At 35.6% G+C, this 13,779-nt stretch overlaps 1 protein-coding gene across 12 annotated transcripts in view; it reads right to left on the reverse strand.

Annotated features, from left to right (window-relative positions):
- The window catches only part of ABI1 (abl interactor 1), a 129,692-nt gene that overhangs the window by 13,825 nt on the left and 102,088 nt on the right, over positions 1-13,779 (reverse strand). For 2 of the 12 annotated variants that reach the window (XM_047864827.1, XM_047864828.1), the window contains exons 4-9: positions 11,616-11,630; positions 10,786-10,886; positions 9,063-9,203; positions 5,232-5,332; positions 4,302-4,382; positions 43-219 (exon numbers count right to left, since the gene is read on the reverse strand). In XM_047864827.1, coding sequence (XP_047720783.1) covers positions 43-219; positions 4,302-4,382; positions 5,232-5,332; positions 9,063-9,203; positions 10,786-10,886; positions 11,616-11,630 — 616 coding nt within the window. The remainder of the gene's footprint in view (positions 1-42; positions 220-4,301; positions 4,383-5,231; positions 5,333-9,062; positions 9,204-10,785; positions 10,887-11,615; positions 11,631-13,779) is intronic. The other 10 variants (XM_047864817.1, XM_047864821.1, XM_047864816.1 and 7 more) reach the window with 6 other exon arrangements.

The following is a 13,779-nucleotide window of genomic DNA, read 5'->3' on the forward strand; positions in this document are numbered from 1 at the left end:
AAGGAACTCCACTGTTGTATGCCTGCAAAAGCACAAGCTTACTTGAATTCTGAGAATAAAGTGGACCTCCATTAACATGAGGCTGAGCAGAAAACTGAGCAGTCACAGAGGGAGCTCGTCTGTATCCACCAGAAGATGTCGAGGAGGTGGTCGAGTTGTGTCGGGAAATCTGCCTGGTCATTGTGCCATACTGGGAACCAGGAGCTGAGCCCGGCGCTGCTGCAAAGCATTAGTCAAAGGCAACCAACAAAGAACTTGAGCACGTATGTCACCTCCAATGGCAGAACAAAGGGAAGGGGACTCACAGTAAGAAATATTTACTTTTTAAAGCCCACAGCACAAAATTAAGAGAAAAGTAAAGATAAAACACAAATAGCTCCTCTGAAGTTAAAAACAGAAGGAAAAACAGATACTGTATGGAAAGCTGCAAAAGTAAGTAAGTAACATTCTTAAACTTTTTAATTTGGCAGAATCCCAAATGGTAGTTTGCTAATATTATATATAAATTTTTCTGTATCAGTTTAGAATAACATATAGCTTTTATATGTAAACTATGTCTCTCCAACAAAATAAGTACCAGAAGATAATCTGAGATGAAAAGCATCGGTTTTTAGATGTGAATGTATTAATAGTTGGTAAACTTCTTCCTTTCCATTGCCAAATCTTCAGAAGCACAGGTTAAATTATAAAATTTAAACAAGTAAGCATACTTTCTACCTACGCTACTATATTTTAGTACTATATTTAGTGAATGTTTATTGTGTTAGCAATTATTATCAAATACAACATACGATAGAATTTTCATGGGAAGCAAAATTTCTAGTTTCAAAGTACTCATATCTAGAATCAGATTTCTTATGTATCTCCAAACTTTTAAGAATAACATACTTCCCCTTTCACTGAGAAACTGGAAATAATTTTAGACTTTGTAAAATAATTTTACAATTTCAAAATTTCAAAAGCAGTTTTATGTAGAATATCCATTACCTTTCTCCATACTTGGAGGGCTTTTTCCATTCTTTACCCAAAACAAATCTTTATTATCATACATATCTAAAATGACTAAAAACTATCAATACTTAATTTTATTCAACGTCATCTTTACCAACATTTCAAAAGTTTAATATTTAAAAGGTTAATAAAGTTCAAAGCCTCTAAAGTTAACCACACTTTTCAAAGGTAACTTCAGGATTAATGTTAGCCTTCTTTGCCCCACCCAAACAGCTAACCATGACTAAGTATAACTAGTTTATTTTCATTCAGTTGTGTAATTAACCTCTCCTAGAGTCATACAAGTTATCACCATAAAACCATACAGCAGAGGTTGTTCATTTTAAAAAGTGGTAATATTTAACATTTTGGAGCTCCCAAGCCATAGGCAGTAACTAAATATTTGAATCACCTACATGGTCCTCTTCTGAATAGAAACACATTTTAAAAATAATACCCTAATCAAAAGAACTCATGAATAACTAATTTTGGATAGCCAGGGTTTCCAGAGAGCTCTAAGAAGTAAACCTGTAACTTTTTAATAGAGACCTCTGTAAAATGATTTTTATATTTCTCTGACTTATACATAATTATATATACTAATATATATAATATATAATATATATTAAAATATAATACATTAAATATATATAATACATAATAAAATATATATTAAAATATAACTTATATGTATACTAATATATATAATTATATGTAATGGTTGTAATTTACATAAATATATTTTTATATGTAAATTAAAGAAAAATAAGATACTCCGCTCCAAGAAACAGAATATTACCAGTATCACCAAAGCTTCCTGTTTGAGCCTTCTAGATCCCAAAACCAAAAGGTATTAAACATTCTTTCTTTACAGTTTCTTTTTTTAAAGCACAGATATATACAGAGAAGTCATAATTTTTAAGCTTTCATAATGCAATAATTATGCATGCTGCTGGCTTTCTCTTTTCCTTTGATATTCTTTTTTAAGATTCGTCCATGTTGGTAAGTATATCAACATTGTATCATCCATTTTTGTTGCTTTGTTTGCATGTGAACATTGCACAATGTATTTATCCATTCTATTGTTATTAAACATTTGGGTTGCATCCAGATTTTTCTGATATTAATGCTACTACTATGAACATGCCTAAATATTTTTCCTGAGTTTCTCTACAACACTGATTCTCAAACTTAGCACTGATGAGAATTTTACCTTGAGGGCTTCTTATAATACAGATTGCTGGGCCCAGTCCTCAAAGTTCCTGAGTAAGTAGGTGTACAGTGGGATCTGAGAATTTACGTTTCTAACTAGTTTCCCTGTGATGATGATGCAGCTGGTCTGGGGATCACACTCTGAAAGCCACTGTTCTAGGCCAGTGGTAAATTGTATCATCTTAGTGTCCACTCTTTAAAATTAGAGAACCTCAAAAAGCTTTTGCAGAGGTGGGGGACAGCAATAGAGTAATTACAGTAATTACTATAATAGAAATTAAAACTGAATTAAAACACACGAATATTACTGGGGCACCTGGGTGGTTCAGTCAGTTTGGGGGGTCTGACTTGGGCTCAGGACATGATCTCACGGTTCGGGAGTTCGAGCCCCGCATCAGGCTCTGTGCTAGCAGCTCAGAGCCTGGAGCCTGCTTTGGATTCTGTCTCCCTCTCTCTCTGGCCCACCCCTGCTTGTGCTCTCTCTCTGCCTCTCAAAAAATGAATAAACGTTAAAAAAAAATTAAAAGAAAAAACACATGAATATACAAAAAAAAACATTCTGTTAGCTGTCACAGCAATGATTTTATCATAAGTCACAGAGGCTCGGCTCTGGAAACTCCCACTGTATACTGGTATCAGAATGAGAAATGAAAAAGGCAAATAGGTCTTAGTATTATTATGAATACAGTTCTGACCTCAAAAACTCCAGTGGCGCCTGGGTGGCTCAGTCAGTTGGGCAGCTGACTACAGCTCAGGTCATGATCTTGTGGTCTATGAGTTCGAGCCCCGCATCAGGCTCTGTGCTGACGGCTCAGAGCCTGGAGCCTGCTTCCCATTCTGTGTCTCCCTCTCTCTGTGCCCCTTCCCTGCTTGCTCTGTCTCTCTCTCTCTCTCAAAAATAATAAATATTAAAAAAAAAATTTTTTTAACACTCCATAAAAGGATCTTAGCAGCCCCCAGGGGTCCTGTAGCCATATTCTAAGAACCAGTACTCTAGGGTAAATATCTAGAAATGAAATTATTAAATCTAAGGTAGAAACCCATTCAACTTGACCAGGTAACAGCAAATTACTTCCCAAAGTGCGTGTATCAACTAAAAAACTCTAATAAACTCCCACCAGCAATGTCCTTTCCTGTTACTACACATCCTCATCAACATTTAGAACTAGTAGACTTCTATATTTCTACCTATCTAGTGAATATAAAATAGTATCTCGTGATTTTATCTTTCATTTTCCTGATTATTGCCTACACTGGGGGCATTTTTTCTCACATGGACTTTCTAACGATCATTTTTATTATTAGGGTCTTCTTTTTATTACCTCCTTTTGTCCCTTTTCCTTTGAGTACAAGTACCATGGTTTTGAAAAGATGTAGCAGGACAGCTTCATTTTACCCAAGCTGAAACTCCACTGTCATTTGAAACATTTCATTACCCATTTCTACTCAGATTATTGCTACTGTATATTTCTAAGTTGAATGGCTTCATACTGTGTCTATATTTGGAATTCCTTATATGCTCAATCCAGTCACCTCTAATTTAGGAACAATGTAAATGTATTCGATTAAAAAATATATATTTCTTGGCATCCCAGATGCCAAAAGTACTGAACTATATCAGAGTTTTTCACACTACGATCCACAGGAAAGCCTCAGAGCACCCCATAACCATATATCGTTTTCTTCTCCATTTTTTGTTTCTCCTATCACTCATTCTCACCCCAATTCTTTGACTGTTGTATATAGCAGGGAGTTCCAAATCAAGTTTCACTTAAAAAAATATTATATTACTAATTTAAAAATATCTTTTCGAACAATCACTGCTATAATTTTCCTTAGAAAATCCAAACAAGAAATACAAACCACATTAAAAATTAAGCATAGAAACATTGCACATTTCAGAGGACAAGATTTTACATTTAACTGTGTAACTTCAGAGGCCTTTCACCAGAAGAAATTAGTGTAATTAGATTTAACACTTTAACCTTTGTGTTAACCACCTACAACCTAATAACTATAAAAGCTAGCAGTCTAACAGAGGAGTTTATTATGAATTGTGCAAAGTAAGGTACATCACTGCAGTGGTTACGCAATCTCACCTATCACAGTGTTCACTGGGAGAAGTGGTGGAGGAGGTGATACTGGTGGAGCTCCAGAAGGAGGAGGGACAGAAATGTTTTCTAATAAAATAGTTTATAATTTAGGTCAGAATACAAGAAAGAGAACTAAACATTCTGAAACAGCAAGAAAGCACAAAGTTGTGGAAAGGAAAAAAAACAAAGAGACACCCCCATGTAAAGCATGCCTAAATGAATATGAATTTTACTAGGTAAAGAGGACACAGAGATCATACTTGCATTAACTATAAAATATGCCTGTTTTTATAAGTACCTTTTTCTCCTTTTTCAGTAATCTCCTTGAGAAGCTAAGAATTTTTCCCTAACAGTTTTGATTATCATACTTACTTTTTAATATTATGAAGTTTTCATTTACTAAAAAATCAAGGGATTAATTTAATGCTCTACGATGATTTCTTAAATTTTTTCTATAATCTACAGAGCAAAAGGACTTTTCTTATTTTAATCCTATTTTATATTCATGGCATTTTATTCATGGCATGGAATATTAACATAAATGTAGTAGTCATAAAACAAGCCAACACGAGAGGTGAGGCACTAGCCTACAAGGTAACATCAAAACTCACTGGTATATAATTTACATTAAAGACACTCCTGCTCTTGAAATAATAAATGTCATTCTTGACTAGTGCCCAAGGCAACTATTTCTAAGCAAAATAGCCAAAACACTACTTAGTAAAGCTATTTAATAAGCTCTGTATGTAAGAAACAGCTAGGAAAACCCTGAAGTTTCCATGAAAGTCTCCCTAAAAATGTTTTTAAATGTTAGCATTTCTTCTAGCAACAATCACATAAATTTAATAAGCAATTTTATCTAAAATAACTATTTCAGACTTTATAATAAAGCTCATAAATACTACCACATATTAAAACAGATTAATAAAAAAATACCTGGTCCAATAGTGGGTGGTGAAGGTGTAGGCACGGCAATGGGAATGCCAATACTGCTGCTTCCACTGTTTTCTCGACTTCCACTCCCTCCACTACTTCCACTGAAAAGTAAAAAATGTGAAAAAAGCCATTCTAGAGATTTACCCAAAAACAATGAAACAATCAATTCAAAGCCACTAATTACTCCTTTTATAATGTGTATATGTATGTACATCAAAATTTTAAAACTGTTCAATACAATTTTAACCTTAATACTTAAGGCGGTTTTTGTGTTTTGCACTACTTCTCAATCTACTGGAAATCAGTACAGTCCTAACACAGTACACAGAACTATCAGAAGAGGTCATCCTTTTGATAAATGAATCACTATTAAATTCTTATACAATGAGTCATCAAAAGTTGATTTTTTTTTTAGTTTATTTATTTTGAGAGACAGCAAGGGAGGGGCCGAGAGAGACAGGGAGGGGGGGGTGGGGGGAGAGAGAGAGACAGAGACAGAGAGAGAAAGAATCCCAAGCAGGCTCTGTGCTGCCAGCACAGAACCTGATGCAGGGCTCAATGCTACGAACCGTGAAATCATGACCTGAACTGACACCAACAGTCAGACGCTTAACTGACTGAGACACTTAACTGACTGATGCCCCCCAAAAAGTTTACTTAACACCTACTATGAACAGCAGTACCAAAGCAGACATGAACTAGGCTGCCTTGGAGCTCACAGTTGAGAATGGGAAAATAGACATTAAAAAACAACACAATGTGGGAGCCTGGGTGGCTCAGTCAGTTAAGTGTTCAACTTCAGCTCAGGTCACAATTTCACGGCTCATGAGTTCAAGCTCCATGTCGGGACTTTGTGCTAACAGCTCAGAGCCTGGAGCCTGCTTCAGATTGTGTGTGTGTGTGTGTGTGTGTGTGTGTGTGTGTGTGTGTGTCTCCCCTCCTCTCTCCCGCTCACACTCTGTCTCTATCAAAATTAAATAGACATTAAAAAAAAATAGCATGATGGATGCCACAAAAGAAAATGTACAAGATGTTATGAAAGTTAGTAAGTTAATAAAGTGTAACCAGTTTTATTCTGGAATTAATATGAAAATCTCCATCTATCTCAAAGAACGGTGATAAAACAGGGAAATTTTTTGGAAAACAAGCAAACCGGCAAAAACAAACAAAACAAAAAACAAACAGTAGTGAAGTTTCAGCATGGCGCATTCTAGAAGAGTTGATACTGTTAATGCTAAACAATCCCTTACTATTCTAATTCCTATGGATTCACTGTGTCTTTAGGCATAGGACCTCACACTATCCAGTTGTTTTTAGTAATGTGTGCATGCACATGTATACTAATGTATATATGTGCACATGTAACCTTAGGCTCCATAGTATAGTTTAAAATCAAGATCACTGGCTCAATAGGCCCAGAAACTCAAGAGAGCACTGCTTAGATAAAATTGATTTTCTTCTCCAATATGATTATTCTATAATTACATTATCATATGTTAATGCAAGAAAAAGAAAAAAAGAGCAAGCTGTTTATGTAAAATAAATAGCTTCAATGTAAAGGCCTCCCTACTCCCTCAAGCCAGGTGATCAATATTCTGCTTTGTGCCACCACTGCATCACAATCATATGAAGTTTTTGTATTTATTATGCTCTTCTACAATTACCAGCTTATGTGTCTTTTTTCTCACATAGGGATTGGAAAATTACAGCCAATTGGCCAAATTTGGCCCATGGTTCATTTTTATGGCCTGTGTGCTAAGAACATTCTTTTCATTTTTAGAAGTTTTTTTAAAAATTGAAAGAGGAGTATTATTTAATGACACATTAAAATTACACGAAATTCAAATTTCAGTTCTGCATACAAAGTTTTATTGGAACACGGCCACATGCTCATTCATTTAGGTGTTGTCCATGGCTGCTTTCATGTGCAATGACAGAGCTGACCATATGGCTCACAAACCCTAAAATATTAACAATCTGGCCTTTCATTAAAAAGTTTCTTGGGGGGGCGCCTGGGTGGCACAGTCGGTTAAGCGTTCGACTTCAGCCAGGTCACGATCTCGCGGTCCGTGAGTTCGAGCCCCGCATCAGGCTCTGGGCTGATGGCTCAGAGCCTGGAGCCTGTTTCCCATTCTGTGTCTCCCTCTCTCTGCCCCTCCCCCGCTCATGCTCTGTCTCTCTCTGTCCCAGATTCTCTGTCTCCCTAAGAAAAAAAAAAAAAAAGTTTCTTGGGGCACCTGGGTGGCTTAGTTGGTTGAACATCCAACTTTTGATTTCGGCTCAAGTCACAACCTCACGGTTTGTGAGGTCGGGCTCTGCACTGTCTGCACAGAGACTGCTGGGAATTCTCTCTCTCTGCCCCTTCTCTGCTTGTGCTTGCTTGCCTGAGCGCACACACTCTCTCTCTCAAAATAAATAAACTTTAAAAAAAAAATTTTTTTTTTTTTAAAGTTTGTTGATGCTTGTTCTAACAAAATGAGCTTCTGGAAAATTAAACTTATTTTCCTGGTATATCCTTAGTATCTAATGAAGTAACTTTTAGTGACTAGTTGTTGAATATGATTAAACTATTATTCCATTATAAAGAAAAATCATGCTTTGAATTATTATTCAAAAATATATAAAAAAAAATTGGTCCTCACTGATCTTGACCTGATATAGTAACTGCAGGTATCAATATAATCATTTCTTTACTAACAGTAACAATAACAACAAATTTCCATTACACAGCACCTGAGAGGCTTGACTTCCCTGAGTCCCCTCAAAATGATTTTGCAAAATTTCTCTAATATACCAACCTAAAAGTCAAGGTATAGAGAGGTTCCTTGCCCAAGTTCTTAAGTGACTGATAAAACTAAAGAAAAAAATAAATTAAACTATACAATAAATTTGTCTAGCTGTATAAAAATATCCAAACATGGTGTTGCTACTTTTGGGGGGAAGGGCCTAAGCAGGACTTTAGGGTTGCTGGTCATATTCCATTTTCTGATCTGGGGATGGTTATGTGGGTGTATTCAATTTGTATTAAACCATCAAGTTGTATACTTTACAAATTGTATACTTTTCTGAATGTACATCATGCTTCATAACCCAGTTTTTCAAAAATCCACTGGGGAGGTGACTTCTAGAACTTTTTTTTTTAGCAACTTACATATTGTAGTATACCAACTCTCTTAACAAATTCTTCCTCATATTTCAGGTGTCCTTTTACTTCCAACCTCATAAAGGTTATATGTTGTATAATTTCTGATATTTCACCTTTTATCCAAAAATACTTAAGAGTGGTTGCCTTGATCTTTAAATAACTGTTTTAAAAAAACATTCTTTATGGGGCGCCTGGGTGGCTCAGTCGGTTAAGCGTCCGACTTCAGCCAGGTCACGATCTCGCAGTCCGTGAGTTCGAGCCCCGCGTCGGGCTCTGGGCTGATGGCTCAGAGCCTGGAGCCTGCTTCCAATTCTGTGTCTCCCTCTCTCTCTGCCCCTCCCCCGTTCATGCTCTGTCTCTCTCTGTCCCAAAAATAAATAAACGTTGGGGAAAAAAAAAAAAAAAAAAATTCTTTAGGCCCTGATCCAAATAGGCATTTATACCTCCATCAAAAAGAAAACATAGTAGCAATTTGCAATTGTATGAACAGATATTTAAAATCCCCCCAAAACAGAGGAATTACCATACAAATTTCTAGAAACATCTACAATGTTATTAACCTCATCTTTTATATTCTATATTAGCATTAGAGCAGTACTTTACCTTTACTCAGCAACTTTACAGGAGTTTGTCGCCAGTCAATAACCCCCACTCATGGATATTCAAAGGCTCAACTGAAGGTTTACCTGTGTGTCCTCGGTCTCTGGTTTAAAGAAGCTGTCCTGCCTGGACTATGTTGACTTCCGAGCCTAGCAGGACTTGTCATGTAGTCATTAGGAACTGTTGGGGGTTTAACAGGTTCCAGGGTTTTGTAAGGAGTATTTCGTCTAAAGAAGCATAACAGAGAAGGAATAATGAATAAGAAAGATTAAGTGGTAGTCCCCCCCCCCCCACCAAATCTGTGATTGTCTCTTGATAACCAAGTACAAGTTTTTTTCTTTAACTTGTAATAATAAAGTTTTGTTTAAAAAAAAATTCTTTGGGTGCCTGGGTGGCTCTGTCAGTTAAGCGTCCAACTTCAGCTCAGGTCATGATCTCATGTTTCATGGGCTTAAGCCCCACCTCAGGCTCTGTGCTGACAGCTCGGAGCCTGGAGGCTGCTTCAGATTCTATGACTCCCACCTTCTCTGCCCCTCCCCTACTTGTACTCTGTCTCTCTCTCTCTCTCTCTCTCTCTCTCTCAAAAACAAATAAAAGTTTAAAAAAAATTTTTTTAAAGAAGTGTTCTAAAATAAAATAAAATAAAATAAAATAAAATAAAATAAAATAAAATAAAATAAATAAAACTCTTAATTGGGGTATATAAACTTTGTTACTTTACACAAAAACTAAAATTTGTTACTTTTTGTTATAAAAACCCTAGGAAAGGGTAATTTAAAAGTTCTAACCTTATTTCTGAAAATAATGATTCTAATTTTTTTTCATGCTCAGTAATATTAATCTTTGAAATATACATTATTCCCAGCCAGCTCAGTCACCCACAAGCCACTGTCCTTGTACATTGTATGAAAACTATCTCCTCTGCATTTTATTCGTACTTCAGTGTGGAAATAATATGAACAAGTACATTTCCAATCCTATATAATGCCACGCATTTCTTAATAAATGATTTTAACTTTTCAATTTAATAATTTCATGGTTTTTTTTCAGGGGACAGGGGTTTACAGAACAAAAATGGAAACTAAGATTCTATGAAACTGTTGATTGTTAATCCCTGTTACTATAAAATAATGGTTCCTCACCCTTCTACCAAAACCAAGAACTCTACTACATGACTTCCTATTTTAAGGTGAATAATCTTTCAGAAATATCTTACCAATTATTCAATATTTTTATTGCACTGAGAACTGAGAAGGAAGAAGCCACAAATTGTTACCTTTTCTATTTCTCCAACTAGCCTTCCCCCAAAGCTCAAGTATGAAGGGCCCTCAGATTACCAGCAGAAGCACAGTTGAAGATAAAGAGTCCCTAATTTCAGGTGCCAAGAAGAGATGCAGGCTATGAAATCAAACTACATAAAATACACCACTAATTTAAAGTCCTGCAATATGCATACTGTAAACACATGTGAAAGCACCATATGGAATCCTCTGGTAATTTCACTAGACATAAACTTAGGCTACACTTATTTTTTTTTCCCCAAAAAAATGAATTAGAAAAAAAATAAATGATGTTTATTGACATATATACAAAAGAAGTTTTCTAGTACAGACTTCCATAGAGAATATTATAAAACAAGCGGATTCACCATGGATTCTGTTGAAGGAAATAAGAGCCAAAATGAAATTTGTAAAAGGTAGTTCACACTGAGAGGGTCCCACAGCAAGAACCCATATATTTACTTAAGTCACAGAAATATCTTTTTCTTCAGCCTATGGATTTTCTTGTAAAATGAAGTTGAATTCTTACCCCAGTGTTCCCCGGCCTGACATGGGAGGGCTGGGTGGTTTCTGAGTAGGAGGATTTGTTCTCGACAATGTGCCAGTTCTTGCAGGCTGGTTATTTCCATGCTAAAATGTGGAAACAGAAGCTTTCATTTTTATATCAAATTGTTCTGTTGGTGTTTTGACACCATATATTATTTTTTTAATATCAGAATGTGAAGTAAGGATTCCCAGACAATTTTAATAACAGACTTTGGTACCACATTTTAATAAGTCAAGAAACCACCTGCACTTGGCTTTTCCTATTATCTTTCTGTTATTCATACTAATTTATGGCAAAATACAGGTGTGAATATTGGATTTTACGTATTATTTTATTGTTGTTAAACATGCTCACTGAGATCAAACTTATCTGCATTCAAATACTGGATTTCTCCAAATTTTTTTAGATATGTGCATGAATAAAAACTACAGATCTCAGTGTCAACTTGCTAAAACATATATCTGAAAAATCGTTATCTTAACAATTCAGTAACAAAGTCATATATGTCTGGAAAACCTCCAAATGGTTAAGTCAATAAAAGCAAGGCAACTATCAAAAAAATGAGCAAAGCAATAAATGTTAGCAAAATTAATGTTCCTATATAAATGCAGATGTCAATATATCTTTGATATATTAACACATCCAAGCTAAATGTTGCTGATTTGAACTGAGTTTCAGTATATTTAATCTACATAAATCCTAGGGGAAAAAAGCAGACAGACATAGGAAGAGTTTTCAAATTTTAGTGGCTCTGCAGCCTCTATCAATATAGAGGGAATACTGTGGATCAAATGATAAGTAGTATCTCTTACCTTGGCTTTTAGCCACTTTACGTTGGCAAAAAAAGGGGGGAAAAAGTAGAAATTAATTCGAAATAAATTATATCTGATAGGACATGTTTATATTTACAATTATTCAATTCATGTTAATAAGCTTTTACCCAGCCATATTTCAAATATTTTATAAAGAAAAAATATCCATAAGCAATAGGGAAATATTCGTGTGTATCAAATATTTTTCAAAAGAATATATTCATAAGAAAACCACCACTTAATTATGCCAATCTTATACAGGTCCAATAATGTCTTGGGTTAGTATTTTATCCTATGAAACTAACTCAACTGAATCACAGGTGATAAACACTGATTTAAACACAAATACCTTATCACATTAAATCTAAGTCCACTTTAACACAGAAGTGTACAAGGCCTCAGGCTTTCCTAAAAAAATCAATGCCCAAGTATTCATTATTTGAATGGTAATATAGTATTTTAAAAATTGATAAATTATAAATGTTAACATTCAAAATCACATGTTGCTTCCAAATTCAGAAAAGGGCTTAACACCTTGATGTTTAAAAAAAAAAAAACCAGGGGTGCCTGGATGTCTCAGTGTGGGTTAAGTACCTGACTTCAGCTCAGGTCATGATCTCACAGTTTGTGAGTTTGAGCCCTGCATCAGGCGATCTGCTGTCAGAGCCTGCTTCAGATCCACTGTCCCCTTCTCTCTATGCCCTTCCCCTGCTCAAGCGTGCGCGCACACACACTCTCAAAAATAAATAAAATTATTTTTTTAATTTATTTTAAAAAATAACAAATTAAATTTAAATTTAAAAAAATCACTATGCACAATAGTTCCTTAGTCAGATTCTAACTAAGGCATAAACAGGGTCCGGAAACCTCACTTGTAACTTATGAATCTAAATCTGAGCAAGCCAACAGTAGTAGGAAGTTATAGGTTGCTTTGGTTCTAAGTTTTCTTCTGAACCAGTTTAGCCAAAATTCAAAATTGGAAGAAAAATTGCTTTGGTCCTAAAGGCTACTTCTATGAAAGATGATTAGCCTATATATGAGCTAATATGAAATAATGAGTATAGTCCTAAAGCATCACTACTTGTACGATGCCACTTAAGAAAAAGTATCTTTACGTTGTAGACTCTAAGTTTGTATATTCTGGGGTCTCAAGTTCTTTCTTTAACATGTTCCCTTTTAAATATGTAGCTACCATTTTTCAGGTGACCATAAAGGCAACATTAAGAAAGTCATCCAGGGGCACCTAGGTGGTTCAGTTGGTTAAGCATCCAACTTCAGCTCAGGTCATGATCTCACAGTTCATGAGTTTAAGCCCCACACGGGTCTCTGTGCTGACACCTTGGAGCCTGGAGCCTGCTTCAGATGCTATGTCTCCCTCTCTCTCTGCCTGTCCCGTTCAGGCACACCCACGCACGTGCTTGCCCTCTCTCTCTCTCAAAAACAAATAAACATTAAAAAAAAAAAAAAGTCATCCAAAAGAGGAATGTACTTTGTCTTTTAGATACAGTCTCATTTCTAGAAATTATGCCAGAATTTTGGTGTTATTTAATGTTTGTTTAGAATGATATTGCTCATTTTTATCAATGTCTAGAATCCTACCTAGCTGCTAAATACCACAGCAGGATTTAGAAACTGTAAACTTGAATAACAAGATATACTAATGTGATAGCATTACAATACACTAAATATTATACTATTCTAAGGTAACTTAGAAGTATTCTTAAAAAAATTTTTTTTACGTTTATTTATTTTTGAGAGACAGAGACAGAGCAAAAGTGGGGAAGGAACAGAGAGAGAAGCAGACACAGAATCTGAAGCAGGTTCCAGGCTCTGAGCCATGAGCACAGAGCCTGACACAGGGCTCAAACTCACAAACCGTGAACCTGAGCCGAAGTCAGACGCTTAACCGACTGGGCCACCCAGGTGCCCCAGAAGTATTCTAAATATAGCCACACATCTGCCCCCATTTGTGGTTTCAAGTGAATAAGAAAAAAAAGTTAGCGTTCAAGTATAAACTGATCCCAAATGAAAGAATGAATGGAGAGTTTGGGAATAAAAATTCTAGCTGAACTCTGCTACTGTGCAATGGTATAACCTTTAACCTTGTATGGAGCCCAGCCCTCTCTACCAAGTATATACAGAAGTGTTTAAGTTTGAGAGTGTG

Source organism: Prionailurus viverrinus, chromosome B4, assembly GCF_022837055.1.
Source record: "Prionailurus viverrinus isolate Anna chromosome B4, UM_Priviv_1.0, whole genome shotgun sequence".
NCBI classification, from domain to species: domain Eukaryota; kingdom Metazoa; phylum Chordata; class Mammalia; order Carnivora; family Felidae; genus Prionailurus; species Prionailurus viverrinus.